Below are 23,054 nucleotides of genomic sequence, written 5' to 3'. Positions count from 1 at the left end.
ATGATGACACGCCAATAATATCGTTTACGTCGATATTAAAAAGAAAGGGTCCCAGTATGCTGCCCTGCGGTACCCCACTTTTTACTCGACAAGGTTCTGACGAAAAGCCATCCAAGGCTACGATTTGATTAGGACCTTTGAGGTAAGATTTAATGAAGGAGGCTGGCACACCACGTATAGCGTAGCGCTCTAGCTTCCGTACTAGCAAATTGTGGTTGATATGGTCGAATGCTTTTGTTAAATCAATAAATAGACCGAGTACCATGTTTCCTCGGTCTAATTGAGACAAGATATATTCTTTTTGATCTATAAGCGCAAGGTCCGTTCCAAGGCCCTGACGAAAGCCATATTGACAATCCACTATGATGGTATGTTTTTGGTCGAATCTAGTCAAGCGTTTTAGAAAAAGTTTTTCAAGTGATTTTGAGAGTACTGGAAGTATAGAAACTGGTCGGTAATTTCCCATATCATTTTTGTCTCCTTTTTTATGAAGCACTGTCACCCGAGTGGTCTGCAGTTTTGAAGGAAAAACACCTTGGCTAATAGACAAATTAAATATGTGAGCAAGGTATGGTGTCAAAAAAGAGATAACGTATTTTAAGTGTTTTACTTGTATGTCATCAATATCAAGCGCGCTGCTATTGTTGAGCCCTGACACTGCGTCACTTACTTCACGGTAGCTTATAGGATCAAGAAATATGGAGCTATCTATGTACCGAAAGTTTTCAAGGTCGTTTTGTACATTCCCACTTTGTACAACGTCAATAAAATAGCGGTTGAAGGCATCGGCAAGCGGCTTTCCTGAAAGCCGCTTGCTGTTTTGATTAATGCCGTTTTGATTAATGGTGTGAGTAGTGTCTTGGGGAATATTCCGTTTTAATAGAGAATTTAATTTTTTCTCCATTGTTGCCGTATTTCCAAGCGCTGGTGTGAACATGTTAATGTAATAGTCACGTTGAGCTTTTTTTAAATCCTTATCTAAATGGTTCCGAAAAAATTTGAATTGCTTTAACAAAACTGGATTTCTTGTTTTAATAAATTCGTTGTACAAGACATTTTTCTTTCGTATTCTCGCGCCAAGCTCAGAATTAATCTAGGGCTTTGGAATCTTTCGTTCCTGTTTCGCGAGCACAAAAGGAAAACATGCGGTTAAATAGGTTTGAGGATTTTCATGAATTTGTCGTACGCCCTGTTTGCATCACTTTTTCTAAGTACACTCTCCCAAACTGCACTCAAAATTTTTTCGCTGAATAGAGGAAGATTTTTTTCATTTATGCATTGAAATGGATGTGTTTGTTGATGTTTTTGAGTGGCATATGTTTTAACGAGTATACAAATATCGGCAAGTGATCACTGATTTTCGCTGCAATTACCCCACTTCTTAATTTCTCGGAACTTATGTTCGTTATGAAAAGATCGATCAATGACGATGAAGTTGGCGTTATTCTAGTAGGAAGGTTGATCACATTTGAAAGACCACTGGAGGTTAACAGCACATCTAATTTGGTTTGTATGGAATTCTGGCCTATCATATTTATATTCAAATCGCCACCTAAAATGACGTCAAACCTATTTCTACGTAGAAAATCCGGGAATAACTCAAGAAAATGGAGAAAAGGTGGCATCATCCCGCTCGGTGGTCGATAGCAGACAGCAATATTATACCATCTACTTTAACACAGAGGAATTCACAGTCGTTTTTGACTGCACAAATTTGTTCTATCAATTCGCAATTGAAACTTTGTTTTACTAAAATACAAAGACCGCCACCACGACTGCATGTGCGATTCATATAGAATGTCTTGTAACACGGAAGACGGAAACATTTGATTAATCGGTAACCACGTTTCGCTTAACATTATCACATCAAAGTCATGCCCTAATTGCTGGAACAAAGAAGTTAGGTTACACTCCTTACTTGTAATAGATTGCACATTCAGATGAAAACATTTGAAGGATTTCAAATATGTCCTCCCAAAAGTAGTTTCAAAATCATGGGGCAAAATATACGATTCAAGAGGTTTATTTGGCATGTTCATTCATTTTGCTTAGCTAAGTTGTGACACCAGCTTGCTTAAGCCACCAACACACGTGACAACTGCAACTTTGTCTCGGTCGGCCTTCCTTACAAGCACTCGTCCGTTGTTGTGCCATACATACCTAAAATGTGCCTCTTTCGCCCAGTTTTTCGCCTCGAAAAGCAGAGCACGGGTTCTTCGTGTCAAGTTTTCTAGTATGAATGGGCTGTCATCGGAGCGTACAAGCTTCTTTCGGTTTTGCCACCAGTTCTCTCGATCTGCAAGCTTGGCAAAGCAGCAGATTATGCCCGGTATGTTATCTCGCCTCGCTGGTAGGCGGTGAATTGTGACTACATCATCCTTCGAAAGGGGCGGAACCTCGAGTTTCTGCGATAGCGCATTTATTTTAGCCAGCAAGTCCTCATTTTTTGTCAATTCCAATCCATGAAATTCTAGGTTCGGTTGTCGGCTCCTCCACTCTAGATTGTCAACTACAGATTCACCCGGCAGGAGGCGGCGCTCCTCCGACAACTCCAAGTGGGAGCGACGTGGACCCTGGTGTGGGCCGTGCATGTCACGCCCGAACGATACATTACGGACCAGTGTGCGGTGTGCGGGGCCGCGAGGGCGACCATGACCCACATGATGTGGGAGTGCAACGACGCGGAAGCGGAAACGAACATACTACCGCCCCATCTCGCGCGTGCGGTGCGCGAGACAGACAAGGACGCACAAAAAGCCGCCGCGCAGCTTGCGCTGGCGGCGATCACACGCCAGCAGTCGCGGCCGGCACCCCCCTCCTAGCGAGGGAGTGAGAGCCACCGTGACCTTTTAGCCGGCAAATAAAGATGTTGCCCCCCCCCCCCCCTGAAGTTTAGCGATTTCTTTATCACGAGTTTTAAGTTTGTTTAGCCTGCGATGCATGTCTTTGACGGCCCGTTCATTTTGCTCTGTACGGGCCAGGAATTCATCATATTGCTCACTCATGAACTGCAGCGAATCCTCAATGTTTTCGACCGTTGCTTTCACTTTCAGTACCTGATCTAGCTTTTCATTAATGGTTTTGAGCCATATTCTTATATCTTGCATGTCAGAATCGCTGCTCAACTGTTGAACTGGTTGTGAGCGCATTTTTGCACCTCTGCACGTCGCACAGCGCCAAGCTTTGCAGTAGACTTCGCCCTTTGCTTTGACAGTCTCTGCTGAAATACCAGCACACTTGCCAATGTGGTATCTGCAGTCGCATTCACTACATGCAATAGACACATCACACTCAGTGAATGCTTCTTAGCATTTTTGACACACCACGTTAGAAGACATAGTCACACTTTGGCAGCAACAGCAGCAGTAAAACAAATTTGAATACAGTTGTAAGGTCAAGATAAACACCAACCTGCAAAGATTACGCAGCGAGGCTCAGAAACATTGTCGGTGCTCCTGCTGCCGCTGCTGCCAATGTGACGGCCGGAGTGCGCACTTATAGCACGCACACTCAACAACAGCGCCCGCTGATGTAGCGGTGATGTCCCGGTCCAGATTGGGCCCGCAGATATGGATCCCGATGACCGGCGATACACTGGCCGTAGTGGTTTCCTGCTGCGACGGCGCGTCACGGCACAGTGGCGTTTCTTTAATCTGCAAAGATTACGCAGCGAGGCTCAGGAACATTGTCGGTGCTCCTGCTGCCGCTGCTGCCAAAGTTGAATGAACTTGCCCCTTTCGCCATGAAAAATGTCGTTGCTGAAAATATTAAAGGGACCCTCTAACACTATTTTCAACTCTTCTTGAAATCTTAAATGCTTGCACAACGTATTACCCCCAATACACCCAGTACTTGGATTAGGGGGTCGCAAAGTACCTCAGCCAAAGTTACTGCTCTACGCCTATCAAATCAGCTGAAAACACGCTCAAAAGATTTTTCTCTTTTTTCCAGCCTTGGGGTTCTTCGACACCTGGAATTACGTCACTAAGGTCATGTAGCGGCTGTTGGCTGGTTTTCCTTCAGTTGCAGCGATGAACGCTTTTTGATAGCAACTTAAAAAACGCCTCGAAAACAAACCAGAAACGGAAGGCATTTCTGGTACGACGATCAAATAACGCAGTGCCGCTCTCTGCTGGCAAGAACTATAGCTTTCACAGTGGTTTCAGATGCGAAGGAAAGAGTGAAAGCGCTCATCGAAAGTGCTTCAGGGTCCCTTGCAGATTCCGGATCGATGAGACCCACCGCCGTTTGAGCTGGTGAGAGAAAAGTCTGCAATTTCTTACTTGTAATTGCTATAGAAGGTTTTGCTCCATTGGCCGCACGCACTAATAATCCATTCACACCCCTGTTGGTCGCCGCTGTAAGCCGGACATACGCAGAAAGTCTTGCATCCGTGCTTGATAGAAGCGCAACTGCGCCACCTTGGATCACCTAGTTTCAACAATGCGTCCCTATTTGTGCCAACTGTTGTTGTAACACAGGGCAACCGATTAGCTGGGCAATATATTTCTCTGCAATAAAGAAACCCGCAAAAACATGAAAGTACTGCATAAGTTTTATTTTATATTCTAGAACTTACGCGTAGGGAGAGGCACATTTTTAAAAGAACATGAATGGATTACCGCGGTTGCACTGCGAATAAAATGTCTTGTTAGCACAACAAGCAATATATGGTGCTCCTAATTTGTAGCCTGATGTAAACTTACCTTAGTTTGTTCTAGATCTTAATTGATGGTACACATTAAGGATACATGACTGTTTTGCAGAAAGCATTTGTTGACAGGATTAAGCTCTTTTCTATTCTCTAGCCAGAAAACATTTAAAGTGTTTTGTTTGTTAAACATTTTCTAAAATTGTAGGCAGCAAACGTTTTTACACATCATTTTCTTGAGCCTTCCAAACTCTACATTTTGTTTTAAAGAAAGAAACATTTAGACCCTCAAACCACACTAAAATGTAAACATAATAAAAGAGAAACGTTCCCTCCTATCCATTCATAAAAAACAACGCACGTTATATATTCCCGAAGTGTTCGAGAGGACTGAACCTAGCGACCATGACTAAGCAAAGTCAGGCCTGCGAAGGACTCGTGATGTTCTTAGCGTTACCCTTTTCTGATGCTTAACGACGGTCGTATACCAGCCCAGCTTACAGCTCGGGATATCGAGTGCGCTAACTGCAACACGTCCGGCCCTGAATGAGCAGCGCGGGAAAACACTCCGTGACGAGGGTGTGTGTTTATAGGTTCGGTGCCTACCTTTACCGAAGTTCTCTGCGGGAAAGGGTCTCGGTGTCCAATAAATTACAGGCCACCACTTTCCTTTCCAAAAAACAATGTAGCCGACAGCACCGCCACTAAAGGGGCACCAATGAAGGTATTTCCTGCCCAATCCCTCCCTCCTGCTGTTAGTGATCGATAAGCGTCACCCAAAGCTGCCCAAGGTTGTTATAGCGTAGCCATAGGCGTAATTTCAGTTTTTTTTTTGTGTTTCTCGTTTCCTTTTTCATAGATGATTGTTCGCCTCCTTTTGTTGGTTTCACTTACTTTATTGAGCACTTCTTTTCTGCAAGCTTGCTTGCGAGGGCTTTCCTCGCTTTAGGGGGCCAGTTCTAAACTTACCCCTGCTCTTGAGTTTCAAAAACACTGGTTTTAATCAACAGCATTAAAACAATTCATAAGAAGTTTCGCAACTTATGCGGGTGGCATCGTCAGTAGCACGCACTACAACAGTGTTGCGTCGACCCTATTCAGGTAGCAAGAAAAGAAGTCATAGTAGCTAAGAACTTCACTTTGTGCAACCCCACAGGTTGAAATGCAGGAGCACGATAGTCGTATAAGATTTTATTTTCTTAAAAATGACTAATGAAGTCGTTTGTTGGTATAAAAGGTGGCGACAAGGTCAAGTCTTCAAGAGACCTTCCAGTAACTCGAGAAATGGAGTTGATTGCTTTTACGCTTCCTTTGTTTGCATCTTGATACTGTTTTTTTGTTTTTTTTCTTGTTGAAAAGCATGATGGGTGTGACACAAGTTTTCAGTTTACAATTGACCATCGTAGCATCCAATCCAATTATCTGGCCAACTCCGGTAGCCTGAAGTTGAGCTGATGGAATGTTTTTCCTTGAGAAAGATATGCTCTTAACCTTTGATTTCTTGCAGGTAGTTTTTGACTTTGTGGTCAAATCCTAAGTTTTTCAACGAGCAAACAGTCAGAGGCATGCGTTTACCAAAGCTTGACACATGAAGATTGACTCCCAGTGACCCAGAATTCCCACTGGCTTGCATACACAAAACAGGCGGTGGTTCATCTCCACAGTGCTTGACATGTCCCGTTAGGATGGACCACGCTGGTACGATTGGGACCTGCGTTTCCTATTCGACTATAAATTATGATTTCTCGCTCAGAATGTAACCTTTCTCGATGTGGAAACTGGGATAACATACTTTCACGCCGTAACCAGACGAGTACATATGTGCTGAAGGCAACCACCACAACTACATAAATCTAGCCTCACATCTGGTGCACCTCCTCCACCCCGAAAACTTGGATAGAGCACTTTCCAGCTCGGTGCCTCACCACCAGCTATGGCTGGTGAAGAGGGCCCAAGAAGGCGTTTGGTCTGAAGGGGCGCTGTAATAAGTGAATTAATGTGTCGATGCGAGCTAGTTGGTACTTCATCATGGGAACAGGTTAAGCGCCAGGCACAACTGGAGGAAGTAAAACAGACAGGAAAGGGGCGCACTAACAACTAAGCTTTACCCGCCGCGGTGGCTCAGTGGCTAAGGCGTTGCGCTGCTGTGCACAAGGTCGCGGGTTCGATTCCCGGCCGCGGCGGCCGCTTTTCTGATGGAGGTGAAAAGCAAAAACGCCCGTGTGTACGAGATTTCGGCGCACGATAAAGATCCCCAGGTGGTCAAAATTAATCCGGAGTCCTCCACTACGGCGCGCCTCATCGCCTGCGTTGCGTCGGCGCGTTAAACCCTACAATCGATCGATCGAACAACTAAGCTTTATTCGTTCCGAAAGCGATTATAAAGGCACGAAAAAACACCATGTGACACTAGTTGCACCACGTGTGGAAACGATTGCAGCTGCCGCACTCACCTAACTAATCATCCAGATAATCCACCTCACTCGAAAGAAGGTCAACTGAAGGTTTGCTGGCACATCGGTCCCCCATCTTTTTTATGACGTAGGCCTACGTCATAAAAAAGATGGGGGACCGATGTGTCAGCAAACCTTCAGTTGACCTTCTTTCGAGTGAGGTGGATTATCTGGATGATTAGTTAGGTGAGTGCGGCAGCTGCAATCGTTTCCACACGTGGTGCAACTAGTGTCACATGGTGTTTTTTCGTGCCTTTATAATCGCTTTCGGAACGAATAAAGCTTAGTTGTTAGTGCGCCCCTTTCCTGTCTGTTTTACTTCCTCCAGTTGTGCCTGGCGCTTAACCTGTTCCCATGCTGTAATAAGGAACACTGCTCCAGATCCGTTTATTGCTCCTGCTGCTCCTCACAGCCATGAACCTGCTGGACCACTTTCTGTGCAAAATCAGGAGCCTCTGCTTCGGAATGTCACTTTTCAGCACAAAAACCTTGCAGAGAAGTATTTCTTAGAGGCGCATCGCAGCAGACGCGCATAATATAGGCTTTGCAGGCAAGCGTAATCCTGGGTAGCCCAACCCGGAACCTGATTGGCGAGTTTCAGCCGATCGTTTTTCACGGTCCGCTCCGCTCCGATAGCAAGCGGGAGTGCCATTGCGCATGCGTGGCGCGCTCTACGGCGAACGGCATTGGCTCCGGTTGCGTTGATCCTTCCGCCGATACCGGAGCGGACCGGAGCGGACCGTTTAAAACGGTTAGGCAAAACGCTCTGTTATCGCACCTTTCCGAACGACAACAGGCATTTCGATGCGATGCACCCACTTAGTCGCGCCTCAGTAACAGGAAGCTGGAATGTGCGAGGAAAGTGGCAGAACAGCTGTATTAAAGCAGAGGCTCAAATGGTTACGTAGAAAAGATAATTCAAGGGAAGTTAGAGACTTTTTGGAACACTAGGATGTTTCCTTATATTCTCCCAATAAGCTGAGATAAGCCGCCATAAAAAGTTTTCAGTGAAGTTGAGTATGACTATGGGGTTGTAATTACTAACGCCTTACCGATGTTTTAGCATTCAGCTAAAAAAAAATTCACCCAATTTTTTTTATTTACACATTGCCGTACGGATTGTATATATGCATTACGTTTAAAACAAAGTGTATAAAGACCTTCTGCCCGCGGAATTCTCTAAACACCAAACGATTCAGTGTAGCTTCAGTTATGAGCACGGCAATTGTTCATTGATGGCATGGAGGGCTCCGTAATTATTCAGCTTTCGATAAGTGCCTTGTTTCAATGTCCTTGTTCAATGCACGTACGTTGTCTACGTAATTTTTGTAATGTACATAATATACATAAGTTCGTCGTCCAGCAACCGCTGCACAACGTACTGTAGTCCTCCTACGGTGTTCAATTTCAGATTTTCGAGTCATAAACAGAGCGTCATCATAGACATTTGCTTCCCTGTAGTACAAAACCCTGTTTACCCCAACACTGCTTCAAGGGTGTTTCCTCCTCCTAGCATCCTCCTCCGTTCCCCCACAAGAAAAGGAATACGTTTCGCCGTTTCACGCAACGATTCACGTGAGCATACCGCTTCCACGCTGCCTAAAGCCCCTCACGGTGGTAAACGAGTGTTCATCGCACACCGAAGGTCAGGGCGATGTCGGAACGTGCACGTCAGCTTGCCTCCATTCGGGAATTCACGCCCGCTGAGTGGGGAGTGCCAGCGCTCTGCAAAGAGCTGTCGCCGCGCCCTAATCTGGTTAGGACACCGCCACTGCTGTCATGGTGGTTGGACCCTCCCAAAAAAAAGCGGGTTGTGTGCAGCCTTGCAGCTAATTATAGGTATTATTGGGTTAGCTGGCTGAGTTCTGGGAGAAAAAGTCCACCCTTCTAAGCGCAAAAGGCGAGTACGCTTTGGTCGAGAAAGAAGCAAGACAGAAGGGCCCCGAAACAGCTTTCTATCTGAGCGTATTGTAAGCGTGCTAAACTGAGAAAGGGGTGATTGAACGGTGTGTTGTACAGTATGATGTCTTCTATAGCCTTTGAGGAAATTTGAGAGCATGGGTTCTGCAATTTTGTTTGGGAAGCAGCTTTTGCACAGGCGGAGGGATCAGGTGAGCGATTACCCGCAGCTTATTCTGTGAGCGACTGAAGCACTATTGGTCTAACGCATCCTTGTCCGCACTGAAAGTTGCCTTTCGGACATTTACGCCTCTTCCATATGCCCACTGTCGGCTGTGAAGAACCTGAACGAGGTTCACAGAACGATCAGATTTTTACATGGGAGTCCTTGCGGCTCTCTGTCTTTCTAGGGGCCTGTATGCCCGCGTTTGAAATGCTTAAACACGTATTTTCACGCTGGAAGTTTGCTTTTGTAAGTTTTTCAAGTCATGAAGTCATGTGGCCGCACAAGACCGCATACAATCGAGCTGAACGGTGGGTGGATATACTGGATGGATATGCTAGAACAGTGAATGTAAATTTTGCGCTATGCACGTGTGCAATGGATATACCAAAACAACTAGCTTCTCACCTTGTCGTGATTCCGAGATTCAATGAGGAGGGCGGGATTTTCAAAATTTACAATATCAGGTGTCTCTTTCCAAAGCCACCCACTGGAAGGCTCTGATACTTACCTTCTATGAAAACAGGACCAACAACGCCAATTCTCAGATAGCAACAGGCGTACGCGGCGACAAGTTTACTTCAGACAACGCAGGAACAGCCTCAATGGCCGCTTGAGTTGACTTGTCCTTCGGATATCAAAGAAGACGACCGTAGGTGCTCCACCGGTGCACTTATTCGCCGTGTTGGCCACACCTCCTTTGTTGAAGGTGGAGTGGTCATCGATGACGAGGTAGCGTTTCGAAGTGTTACGGTCGGTGCAACACTCACAGCAGCCGTCAGCAGCACGTGGCCAGAGGATTGACGTGCTTGCTCGTATTGTTTCACACTGGATATTCGCTACCTTCCGCGGGCTTCCTTTGGTGTCCAGATCCTCTGCAGGCCATGCCAACAACGTTGGAATACATACAGCCCGAGTAATAATATAGCATTTTTGTCCGTACCACTAAATTCGTCTCAATGTGGTTCCTGAGAACATTTTGTTTTCAGTTTATTAAGTATCACTTGCTTTGTAAAGAACACCGAAAGCAAGAAAACAAACGAGTTAGTGATTTATCCATAAAGTGCCCTAAAGGCAGAAAAATTTGCCTAATTATAGAAACACGATTCGATGTGCTCAAGTTATGAGATCAAACTCAACTGAAGTTCCATAAGAAGTCAGCTGTTCAAAGAGTATTCATGTTAGCAAAGAAGTAAAAGTTATAGAGATGGAAGGCCCCAATTCGCTGCCATCAAGCCCAGGAAGTTCATAAAAACGCCAGTCTAAACAAATATTTACTGGTATCGTCACTCAACACATTGGAGAAGGCTTTATTGCAGATAATTAGCCCTACGAAGTGAGTTTACCGTGGCCCACTTCCAGGCGTCTAGCATTCATAAGATCGACTTTTTGCCTACCTAATATGAAACCATAAAGTCTTAATTAATTCCTACATGACTACACAAGTCCAATATTGACCCTCTAAATTAAGGACGTGTTTGTGTGATAAAGCAGCTATATATCGATTTCGAGCCCTACTTTGGGTAGCAGCTCCCAGATGTTTCGAATCAGAGCAGCGAGTATTGATCAAAACTTGCTTATTCACGGTCGCCCAAACATTTTACCCGCACCATTTCCCCTTTTTGCAAGTGGCGGGAGAGGAGACCTCCGCGGTACCCATTTTCTGGACGCCGATCTCAAGCAAGGGGTGTCCCATCGAGCAAAGCAGAAAGGGCAGGACTGGTGGACGAAGTCATTTGAGCCGTTGGAATGGTGGCGTGGGACGACGAAGCTCCATCAAGTGACTCGCTTACGCGCCTTCAATTTGCTTAAGTGGCATAGTCCGATATCCATATATAACAAATAAAAAGTACCAGGAGAGGGCAATTGAGCTTTATTTAGCGAATACTTTATTTCTGATACTGTACACAGGCCGAATTCACCCGATACTTACCGACCTGCTTTTTCTGCATGGCTGCCTATATAGTTCCGAAGTTAAACGAGATAGACGTGGTAATGGCTGAGAACTCGCCTCAAATTGCTGCTATTGCCAATCTCATTGGCCCCCACGTGATCGTTTTTTCCTTCACGCATTTCTCCGCTTGAGTGTGATTTTAAAAATTCATGAAAAATAGCACTGAATCTGCTAGCGTTGCTGCAAATGTGGAAATGCGATAGCTTTCTGCCAGCCCTGCCATTTAACTGCCTCGGCTGTCTCATCCACCCACCTCCCACGCTGCTCCGCTACTGTCTCGTTCGTCGCATTGGAGGTTTGCAGAGTTCAGTTTTCCCGCGTTCACATTGCTGGCGCACATTTTTTTGAGAGTGTTGGGACTGAGCGCTCGACCCACAAGTGCGAGCCTCCGGTGCCAGCAGTGTTTTCATATTTTTGTTTGAAACATTGCTTTCAATGAGTTTTACATAGTTTACTCATTCAAAAATTTAGCACAAATAAACTTGTAACCAAAAGAACACTGCTAATAACAGTTATTTATGGTCGTTCTTGTACAAATACCTTTACTATAATTCCTACTGAACAGTGTTGTAAAATATAGAGCACGTTTCTAGATTTACGAGGTTGAAAGTGTTTTGCCTAAATAAACTTCTCGCTCAAGACTTCTTTCAACTTCGCCATGGTGGCGCAATCGAGGGGCAGACCGAGAAACAGACAAACCTAAATTTCCACGTTTGAGTGGCCCAAGAAAGACTACCGTCTTCAAAAGTGGTAGTATTGCACCCGAAACGCAAAAATAGGTTTACTTTCGTGCCCGTAGACAGCACTTGTATCAACTGGGAAACGAAAAACTCGTTCTGCCAAAATGAAATCCAGCTGATGGAGCGTAGAATCCTCGGACTCCTGGTCGAATCGGCCTCTACGTAGTCCTCTGTCCCCGCGGCACTCAGAAGGCGGAAGTGGCGACTCCCCGAGCGGCTTTAGAGTGATGAACTTTTTCTCCGCTTAACGGCGAGTTTTGGTAGAGCACGAGCGGCACGGATAGTGCGGCAATCGGCTTTCATTCGCTTTGCTTCTTTTCACTTCCTGTTCGCAGTGTCCCGTACCAACCACCTCTTTTTTAGGGGCGAAGCACCTAAGGCCGAGGCTTGTACGTCCAGCGTCCGGCGTTCGTGCTCAATGCAGAGCACCGCGTAAATCGAAACACCTGTGAACAAAAAGGTCACAGAAGGTTAACAAGAACAAAATAAAAGGTTCACAAAATGTTACAGAGAGAGAGACAGAAAGACGGAGATAGAGAGTGAGAGAGAGAAAGAGAAATAGGGAGATAGAGAGTGAGAGAGAGAGAGGGAGAGAAAGGGAGAGTGAGAGAGAGAGAGAGGGAGAGAAAGGGAGAGTGAAAGAGAGACGCACAGCACCGTGTAAATCAAAACATCAGTGAACAAAATGTTCCCAAAAGGTTAACAAGAACAAAATAAAAAGTTCCCAAAAGGTTAGGGAGACAGAGAGAGAGAGAGAGAGAGAGACGCACAACACCGATTAATAGAAACATCTGCGTACAAAAGGTTCCCAAAGGGTTAACAAGAACAAAATAAAAGGTTCACAAAAGGTTAGAGAGAGAGAGAGAGAGAGAGAGAGAGAGAGAGACCTCCTGGAGGCGCATGCGCGAGGAGCATTGAATTGGATTTGGATTTGGATTGAATTGGACTGGACTGAAATGGATTGGATTAAATTTGATTGGATTAAATTGAATTGTATTGTATTTCATTGGATTTGATTGGAAATAGCTTTAGCAGCAGTAAATACTCTCACGGGTGATTTACGGTAAGAACGATCCCCAGTGCTTCGCCCACTCATCACGATTCATGTGGTGGTGGTGGTTGTTGTGGGATCAGGCGGCGTTAGCCTGGCTGGATATGCCGGCAATTGCTCCGCCCAAGCTTCTCCTAATTAGCCAAAGGTAGTGTCCTTTACCACAAGTTTGCCAGCTCCTTCCCCTCAAGGAAGCTTAAGAGAAGGCGTGACATGTCTCTTCGCAGCATCCAACGTCCCCTTGGAAAGACGATGTGGTCCAGAGTGCTGTATGGGGCTGTCAGATTTCGAATCGCTGAGAGCCCTGCAGTTCGGTCGACATCATGCTCTGTGCAACACATTACGTAGTCAGTTATATCCCCTATGACTGCACATGACGAACACAGAGGCGATCACACGAGGTCCACCTTGAATAGCCATGCTGTGGTCTTCGCTGAGCTCGTTCGGATGCGGTACAGCAATGTTGCCTCCGATCTTCTAAGCCCCTTTGTAACGCAAGGCTGGTGATAGGGATGATAGGGATTTCCCAGAGTTTTGAAATGTCCGGCCACTATTCGCCTGAAGTCGTTCCAGTGATCGGGGGAAACTTTAATTAACTGTCGGTGCAAATTGCAGCGCATTCCGTGCCATCTGATAAGCGGTCCCATTGCCCTTGACGCCAACATGGGATGGAATCCATTGAAACCGCACAATGAAACCCTTGCAGCTAAATTCTTGCACAAGCCGCAAAGAACGCTGACAGTTCTTGTTTGTGGGGATCCCACGCTGCAAAACGTGTAGTGCTGATTTTGAGTCAGTAAGAATTACAACTTCCTGCGGCTTATAAGACTTAAGATTTCTCAAAGGAGCCGCGACGATAATGCACTCGGATTCGGTGGAAGACACCACATGCGCTAGGCGTCCTGCCCAGGAAACCTGGGCATCAGGAATGATATACGCCGCTGCACTAACCCCTCTGTACGGATCGACTGAGCCATCCGTAACAATTTGAAGGTGATTGGGATACGTCTTCTCCAAATGTTTAAAAACCAAAAATCTGGCTGTTTCCACTGGCGTGTTTCGCTTGACTCTCATGTGAGAAACATGTAGCTGACACTGCAGGCTCTCGTAAGACCATGGCGGCATTGAGATGGGAAGTTTCCCCGGCCACTGATGGCACAATATTCTCAGAGTGTTAGGAGCAGTGTGTGCATAAGAGGCCGTCCTTGATCGAAGCCGCCGTATTATTGCTCTTCCAGCACTGCTTTCCCCAAGACGCATTACCTGCGTCAGTGACCTCTGTGACGCCATCAAGCGGAGTGTAGGAGACTGGCTCTCCCGTATTACCTTCTCGTTTGCCGCTCCCTGATGAACTCCAATTGCTATCCTCAGCCCTTTCCTATGCAACGCTTCGAGGCTCTCATACTGGGATTCTGAAGGGGAGATCAGAGGCAAGTGGTAAAGAATGCGACTCACAATCAGAGCTGAGTGCAGCTTAATCATCGACCTCGGGTGATTCCCCCACTTAGCTCCAGCAATCTTTCTCAAAATGTTCACAGGGGGAAGCAAAGCCGAAACCGTCATGTCGAATTCCCGTCGCCAATACGGTCTGCTGTCGAGAGCGACACCAAGGAACCGCACGTGAGTGGCTTGACGCATAGACAGGCTGCCCAATGTTAAATTAACGCGGGTAGACCGTCGCCTGTTCCCAGGGAAAAGAACAAAGAGGACTTCTCGGCCGAGATCGTCAGTTCGACGGCGGATAAATATTTATGCATGGTGTGAACATTACGTTGAGCCATCACTGCCGGTCGCTAATGTTGATATCCGGACAACCAGATGCGGACATCGTCCGCGTACACGGATAGTTGAGCTTGTTGTTGAACTTCTTTTAGTGCTGCAGGTAGCCCAGCTATAGTCACATTAAAAAGAATAGGGTACAAAGCACTACCCTGGGGAAACCCCCTCGAGACGCTTCTTTTTTCCCTCAGCACACTCCCCAACCGTGCTTGCATGTACCGGTCTGTGAGAAAGCCGTGAACGCAGTGAAGAAGGTTTCCTGACACCCCCATTGCATGTAGTCTGTCCACTATTGCTTGCCTCAGGATACAGTCACAGGCCTTCGAAACGTCAAAAAACAGAGCTATAGTTGAAAGTTCATGCACTCGGTTATGTTCGACATGGCTGATGAAGTCCAGAACACTATCCTGGGCGCTTAAGCGTCGTCGGAACCCAGTCATGCAGTGTGGTAGTTTTTCATAACGATCTAGCCACCAGGTTAGTCTCGCACAAACCAGTATCTCCATCAACTTCGCCACGCAAGATGTGAGGGAAACAGGCCGGTATGAAGACCCCACAATTCGGTCCTTTCCAGGTTTAAGAACCGGCACCACCCAGGCGAGTTTCCACGAAGAAGGAATGGCACCAGTCTTCCAAATGTGGTTGAAGTACCGGAGGAAATCGTTTTTGCGTTCCATAGGCAGATTAAGCAAATTAAGCAGCATTTGATTGGTGATTTCGTGAGGCCCTGGTGAACATCGCCTGCGTAGGGAACTTAGCGCGCTCTCGAACTCCCGAAGCGTGAATGGGGCATCCAACACTGAGAAGGACATGGGGGCTAACGGGGAAGGGAGTCCCGCAGATATGGTCTAAGTATACGCGTCCGCAAATTCATCAGCCAATTGGGAGATCGTCACATCCTTCCGTAATGCCAAAGCCGCAAACGGCCTTATCGAACGTGACTGTCCAGACAACGAGTTCACGATGCTCCAAATTCGAGGCACTGGTGTGAATACGCTTACGGAAAAGCAAAACAAAGCCCATTGGGAGTGCCTTAATCTGATGGTATAGCGCCGGATAGCGGTGTTTAGACTGTCGAAGGTGGTCTTCAGCGTTGGATGACCCGTTCTTCGCTTAAGCTGCCGGTCGGCTCTTCGCCTGGTGGCACACGGGATCTTTAACTTCAAATCTGGCGCTGGGAAGTGCGATGGGAGCTTACAGATTGTTGTTGCCTTCTCTTTACTTGCTCACTTATCTTTGAGCAGGTCATCTGATACAGCACTCAGCCCCTCTCTATATTGGTCCTTATTGACCACACGGGCAATTTTCACTTCGCTGTGGTGAAAGCCAGCAGCGTAATAAAGATGGGAATGTGGACGCTGCCCATACGGTCGGGAGATGTACAACATTGGATTTCGGTGTCACTGGTATGGAGAGTGAGATCAATTGTGCTTGCCGATGCAGGTGGTCGGAAAAATGAGGGAGCCCCATCATTCGCAACACACAGCTGCAAGTGGTCAATTACGTCGACAAGATGTTTGCCCCTCGCATCCGTCTTCGTGTCGTCCCACAGATTATGATGGGCATTGAAATCCCCACAGATGATCATTGTGGCGGGGCAGCGATTACACATCTGTTCCAAGAGAACTCCGCAGTCGATGAGTCTTCCTGGGGACAAATAAAGAGATGCAACACTAACCCTATCCTTGCCCAGTTGAATGCTCACCGCAACCACTTCTGCTACTTCCGAGCAAAGATCTCCAACCGGCAAAGGTACTTGAGTGACCTCACGCCGTATGTACAGTGTGGCCCTCCATGCGGAAATATTTGGAGACTCGGAGTTTTGTAAGCCACATAGTCAGGTATTGATCTTCTGTCCGGTAGTCCAGCTTCCGACAAAGCCAGAATAGGGATCGGAGTGTCCTTAACAAATACATTAAATGAGGTCAAGCGACATACTATACCAGCACAGTTCCATTGCATGATAAGGGACACTTTTCGTAGTAGTTTTGTAAAGCTACGTCGTACGGACGCCATATTGTTGTTGCAGGAATGAAACCAAAGATCCTACAATGACTGGCTCTATTCCGAGCACTGTCTCAAGGATGATCTTGGTCGTGCCAGGAGCCATTGAGGCGAGGTACGACCGCAAGGCTGCAAAGAGAGAGCGTATAGTTTCAACGATGTTTCCGCTCCTTGGCACTTCCTGTCTATTATGGCGCTATTTCAAGGCTTGAGAGTACTGAGCTCTTCTACCCTGCCTAGTCTCTACCTCCTGAGGTGCCTTTTGGACAGATTCAGCCTCACTGGGAGTAGCTGGCGCCGTCGCTAATGCTGAGCATGGTGAAGCTCGTGCACTTTCCTTTTCATTGGTAGGTTTTAAAGGTGGCAATGCTGGAAACTGTTCTTCATCGGATGGCTTCGGCGCTTCTGGAGGAGGTTCCGGCCCAGAGATGAATGCCTTCCGTCGATGTAATGCACACACCCTAAATGGCCATCCACTAAAGCTTGCGGGATGATCACCACCGCAATTTTCAGAAGAAACCTTTTCTTTGCAGCCCACAAAATCGTGTGAACCTCCGCAACGCTGGTAGCGCTGTTCAGCTCTGTGGAATTTCACAATATCGCCGTACCGTTGGAACTTAAAACAGCGTAGAATTGACTCCGTATAGTCCGCAACTTCGGGTCTCGTGAAGTCAATGTTGATCTTCACCGGACGTTGGGAGTTTGGGGCAAATGTCAGCACAACCGCGTTGGTCGGGAAGACTTTCCACTTATTGGGCGAAGAATGGTCTCGACGCATAATGCGCCTCACATGGAGGACCCCCTGCGGCCTTATATAGATGAGAAACTCCTCTTCCGTGTGCGACTTGGGGACGCCCCTAATAATGCATGTGTTCTGCACATAAGAGTGCGGTATTCGGGCAGATACAGCAACACCATTCAAACGGTCGCATCTCAAAAGGGCGTTCACTTCTTCTTCAGAGGTCACAACAAGTAGTAAGGCGCCTTGAGCTGTGAAACGACTGCGGTTGGGTGCTTTGCCTAGCAAAGCCGAAACAGCAGAAAAAGGACAATTGGGTTTTCACGCCTCAGATCTTCTCAGATCTTTGCCAGTTTCTACGGGAGATAACAGAACGGGTATGCCGACAGTTCTCTGCTTCCGATGGCTTACCACCTTGAAGCCCTCCTGGTCTACATCGTCCACCTCCGCAATGGTGTCATCACATTCGCAGGTAATTGAGGCTTGTCCAGTGGCCGAAATAGTGGTAGAGGAATCGCCGTTGTCACGCGGGTTAGGTCGCTTACACGGTGGCTCCACCGATGAGTCTTCCGAGCACTTTTCTCCGGTGAGAGCAGTTGCCGCTGTATCCGAGGCGGCAGCCATGGTGCACCACCGTTGGCTTCACTCAATCTCCGGGAGCTCCTCGTAGTGGATGACTCCAAAAGAACCCTATGCGACGCATAAGGACTATACCGCCGTGACAAGACCGCTGTTCTTGCAGAAATCTTGGCAGAATAAACGAGAAATAACCAAAAGAATAGAGCTGAATTGGGCAGCAACCTGTCAGCAAGCGTCGTCGTCTTCTTCCCGTCATGATTCTCTTCGTGGAGATGCGTGAATTTTTTTATCATGATGGAGATAAAGACCCACCTCCGCGATAATTAAAGTTAGAGTACAGCGCTTTCCTTTCTCTTCTCTCAGCAAGCTTAATTTCAAGTCCTTATCCTCAGGCCCCTCACGAGGGGTGAAACTTTCAGACAAGAAAAAGAAAATCGTTAAGTGGTTTTGGGTAGCTCTCAAATAATAGAAGAGAAGTCTACACGACATCGTTCAGAAATATGGGTGCCGTAGCGGGAAAGATGCAGTGATGCATTTTTAAATTCGTTCAAAGTACAGCTAGATTTCGTTCTTTTTGTGAGCCGCTATAATTTGCAATAAACAAATTAAACTGCATGTCATCGTAAGCAATAACAACCAGCTGTGGGTGCAGCATTTCTACAGCACGTAAGAGGCTCCTTGCATCACTTTTTAACATTTATTTGAAAATGGTAGGTGAGCGGGTCTGATCATTAATTTGGGTGCCACTTAATACCCGATGAAGATATTGCTCCGCTATGCACCACAGACTAAATATAACTTAACTAAAAAATGTTTGTTTATTTTTGTGTCAGAAACTGATTTTCGAAAAATGTGGAAGGAAATATGAGCAAACACGTACTGCTACGGCACAGCAGATCTCTTTCGCAAGTGTTCGACTCCCATCAGAAAATACCAAAAGTACGAAGTAATGTATATAAATCAATGAATTGGAAACCCTTCACAGATACGAGGGAAGGTTGGAACACCTTTAAACGGAGAAGGGATAGAAGCAGAGTGGAATATATTTCTTATTCACAATTTCCCAAGCCAAGTGAAACATCGTTTATGTGCCACGAAAAACAGCTGAGAGACACCTTCACGGTTTTTATGGAGACTAGATTCAGCTACGAAGTCCTCGGTATCCCCAATAGAGAGCGGGAATGCTTGATTGGGTCGCCACAGAATGCTTCCTTACCTGGCCTCAGCATACCTGTTGTGGCGATTTTCATCATCAAAGCTGTTCATTCTTGTAGTTCCCCTGTCGAACATTTCCAGGAAAAAAATCCAAGAAGAAATACTAAGAGCACATGAACGGCGCCTCGTGAGGAGCACCCGGCGTCGTCCAGGCTTACGCGTAGGCTTGCTTCACGTGAAGAGCTCGCAGAAAAATACAAAAAAAAAATACCGAGTGCAGTTGAACGTGCGCCTCATGAGGAGTTCCTGGCGACGGCCCGCCTGACCTTCGAGGACACTCTGCCCAGCGTTGATTGCCTGATCTCTCCCACGCTCCTCTACTCGCCAGTTCACGTGAAGGGATCGATTGATTGATTGTAGGGTTTAACGCGCCGATATAACGCAGCCGAAGAGGCGCGCCGCAGTGGAGGGCTCCGGATTAGTTTTGACCACCTGGAGACCTTTAGCGTGCAGCAAAATTTTGTACCCGCGGGTGTTTTTATTTTTCGCCTCCATCAGAGAAGCGGCCGCCACGGCCGGGAATCGAGTACTCGTGAAGGGGGAGCACAGACCCCGAGTTCGCGAAGCCGGTTGCCGCGGGTTTTAGCGCGTGCTAACTCGGTCCACTCTGGGAGAGATGGGAAAGCGTGCAGACACAACGACCTGGCCCTGCCAGTCATGGAGAACGTTCAGTGGCAAGTTCCGAAAATCATGTGGGGCGCAACAGCCAGGTCCTCGATGGAGGGAGTGGGGCATCCAGCTCTGCTGTTTCTCCAGCCTTGCACCCCTAGTGCATGCTTCGCCAACTTTTTGTTTTCCTACACCCGGAAACTGAGTTTGCTCACCGAAGAGATAAACGAGCGAGACCCGTCGCCTGTGGTCGCTGGCTGATGCATTTGACGCTGTTTGGAGGCTCATTCGTCTTCAGTTTCGTATCTTTTGCCGCGTGAACGTCCCCGCTCAGCCGGTCTTCGTTACGATGCAGTGCCGTACGCCGCTGCGGAATCCTTTGGCCCCCTTTTCCCGAACGTCATTATCACCGCTTGTCCCACGCCCACATGGTTTTGCCCCGTATACCCCGCCCCTTCGTTTATAGTCCCGAAGAAGGAATGGCTCAAGAAATATCATGAGGCGAGGAAATGGGCGTGCTTCTATACTGGAGCGATATACAGCATGGTCACTCCCATCAAGAAGTGACCGCGTAAAAGAGACGAACTATTCCTCAGTGTACCAGCGCGTGCCATTCATCACAATCGTCATTGTGTTGATCCGTATAACCCTTGCAATGCTCATAACAAACACTAACGGAGCATCGAAAAGAACGTGACGCATCGTTTCATCTCCCCGCTCCGAACCATTGTACGTCAGTATAAGCAATAAAAAAAGGTATATTATTTGATTTTCAAAGCGGCTTGTGTAAGTGCAGTGTGGCACAAATTCTTGTGTATTAAGTGCATCGTGAAAACTACAGGACAGCTAAGCTCGTGAGCAGGCGTGATCAATGGTTTCGCTGAGCTATCTATGCCACCGAATTATGTCGCAAAGGGTCGCTGAGTTTTGAAAGGCCAGGTATTGTTCGGCTGAGTTTATTGTTTTTATGTGTGTGATACAAGGAAAACAAGAACGTGACATATTTCGACCTTTCAGTTGAGGATTCTTTGAATCCTTTCACCTTAGAGGGACACTAGCATGTATAAAAAAGTTGACCTCTATCAGCCATTAAAGTGCCGCAAATACAAATATACCACACGCGGCTACAGTTAAAAAGCGCAGAAACTTTAAGAAGGTGCAAAACTGGTACAGGCCCCGCACACATAACCTTTCCTGCACTACAATATCTGAGGTCAAGAATCCTTAATGGTAAAACGGGATTCGTCGATCACGTGTGAACAATTTCCTGAAACGAACATACAACCACATACGTGTATACCCACAATACGTGATAAGCCACTCCCCACAGAGCACTAGTGCTTCATAAATGCACCAACCATTGACGGCCAAATATTGTTAAGTAGGTTCTCCTACTAGAACTGCTGCTAAGATTTGTTACACTTTTGATTTCTGTTTCACATTTCTCGTGGATAAATCGCGTCAATAACTATTGTTTTCTGGAGAAACCGAGCATAGTTTGTCGTGGAACACAAGCTGGTACCACTTGGAATGGCGGGGCCTTTCAGCGAAAACAAAAAGAACTCCCACCTCCCCTCGCGGGAACCCCTGTGTAGATTCGACGCATAGGCGGAGCGCCGAAGGGACGGCGTTTTATAGCGCGCATAACGTTGAGGGGACTGCGTAAGCCGGTCCCAGTCGATGACGACGTTGGCGTACTTGTAAAGCGGCTTGGACTCGAGGTGTTTGAGCCAAGCGTGGATGTTGCATCGCCGGAGAACGGCACATCGGTTATATGCGCAGCGCGCCCGAAGGAGAGGAAACCGCGGAAGAGAGAGTACTGCCCATGCGCCGGCCCCAGCGCGTCTGCCGCGGCTATGACGCAACACAATCCAACACAATCCACTTTAATCCAATCGAATCCAAATCCAATCCATTCCAATCCAATGCCCCTCGCGAGAGAGTGTTCGCTATCGGAGAGGAGAGGGGGTGAGCGGCGGAGAGCGCAGCTGGTGCGGCGAGGAAAATGGGGGAGGGGTGGACAACGCCGACGACGACGACGAGGACAACGACAACGACGACGACGCCGGAGGGACAAGGCGAGTGAATCAGATGCTCTGCATCTAATAATCTATTGAACGTTTCGTGTATGTTGAAATAAGTGTTCGAGCGAAAGGTTGCACTCCTTCCCCCTGCAAAGGTTCCACTTATTCAAACAATGGCGCTCTTATTATGAAAGAGAAAGCCTTTCGGCTGCTCACCAGATCGTTTGGACGCAAACGAGACGCTTCCCTCGTAGCTGCTCCCGCCCTCAGTCAGGCTAGAAACTAGGCGCATTGGGCGAGCTTGCGACATCTAGTGCTCTCACGAACGCTGCCTCGCAGGGCAATTCACTGAATGGCGGAGCCAGGGTTTTGCCGACCACTTAAATTTGGGATGTTTGGTGGTGCGGCTGCTGGAGTCTTACGTTTTTGCCACCCCATCCAAGTAGCACTTGAGTGGTGCTACCACATTTAAAAGGGCAATGCGGTTCCTATGATCAGATACTTCCCCACGGGCATCAACTGACTGTGAAAACAGGGCCGAAGCAAGGTTCAGTGGGGGTGCACGGAAACAAAAAGTAACCGTGTTGCTAATTTTAAATAAAAATTTGAATAAACATTTTTTCCTGTCTCCTTAACTAACGGTTGGAGCAGTTTTTAAATATTACGTCTCCCAGTATAAATAAAAAAAACGAAGTAACGTTAGGAACTCTTTTACCCTCTCTCATAGACGCATGCAACAATTCATGCAGTCACACGGACTAGAGTGTTGTAGTTATTGTTTCCGGGTGACAACGACGATAACTATCACCGCTTTAATTGCACCACCTTCAGTAAGTACGAAGTGTTGAAACCTGTTGTTTCAGATCGGTAAACGTTGCTGAAGCGGCGCTAAAATACATTCTGGAGAATTTGTTCTCAGCCTTATAAACCAGAAACAAGAAAATATTCACGTAAAGAGCCAGCTTTCACTACTCAACTTCACCGGTTCAACACAAATTTTTTGGCGCTGCTTTAAATCCCGAAAACGACGATGTAGCCCACGTGGGAAAAATGGTAAAAAATGAAGGCGGAAACGACGTGAAGAATGTTTCGGCTGCTATTTGCCAATAAAAATTATTCAATAATAATGTTTAA

General features: G+C 46.9%; 1 protein-coding gene across 1 annotated transcript; it reads right to left on the bottom strand.

The window, feature by feature from the left end:
* Positions 1 to 2,048: 2,048 nt before the first annotated feature.
* Positions 2,049 to 19,338, bottom strand: LOC144148064 (uncharacterized). The gene is made up of 3 exons (XM_077679661.1): positions 19,289 to 19,338; positions 2,885 to 3,267; positions 2,049 to 2,515 (listed from the first exon to the last, which is right to left on the bottom strand). Exons 1-3 carry the CDS (start codon positions 19,336 to 19,338, stop codon positions 2,049 to 2,051), a joined length of 900 nt encoding a protein of 299 aa, XP_077535787.1.
* Between the last annotated feature and the right edge of the window lie 3,716 nt (positions 19,339 to 23,054).

The sequence above is a fragment of the Haemaphysalis longicornis genome, unplaced genomic scaffold, assembly GCF_048455015.1.
Source record: "Haemaphysalis longicornis isolate Haplotype H1 unplaced genomic scaffold, Haemaphysalis longicornis Haplotype H1 scaffold_75, whole genome shotgun sequence".
NCBI lineage: Eukaryota > Metazoa > Arthropoda > Arachnida > Ixodida > Ixodidae > Haemaphysalis > Haemaphysalis longicornis.
The sequence above is the reverse complement of the archived record's forward strand: the minus strand, read 5'-3'. Positions and strand labels throughout refer to the sequence as shown.

Excerpts from the sequence above, each read along its gene's own strand:
- LOC144148064 (XM_077679661.1), bottom strand. The coding sequence starts at position 19,338 with ATGAACAGCTTTGATGATGAAAATCGCCACAACAGGTATGCTGAGGCC. Across the intron at positions 3,268-19,288 it reads AACAGGTATGCTGAGGCCAG|TGAATGCGACTGCAGATACC; the intron begins GTAAGGAAGCAT and ends TATTGCATGTAG. Across the intron at positions 2,516-2,884 it reads AGAAATCGCTAAACTTCAGG|CTGTAGTTGACAATCTAGAG; the intron begins GGGGGGGGGGGG and ends TGCCGGGTGAAT.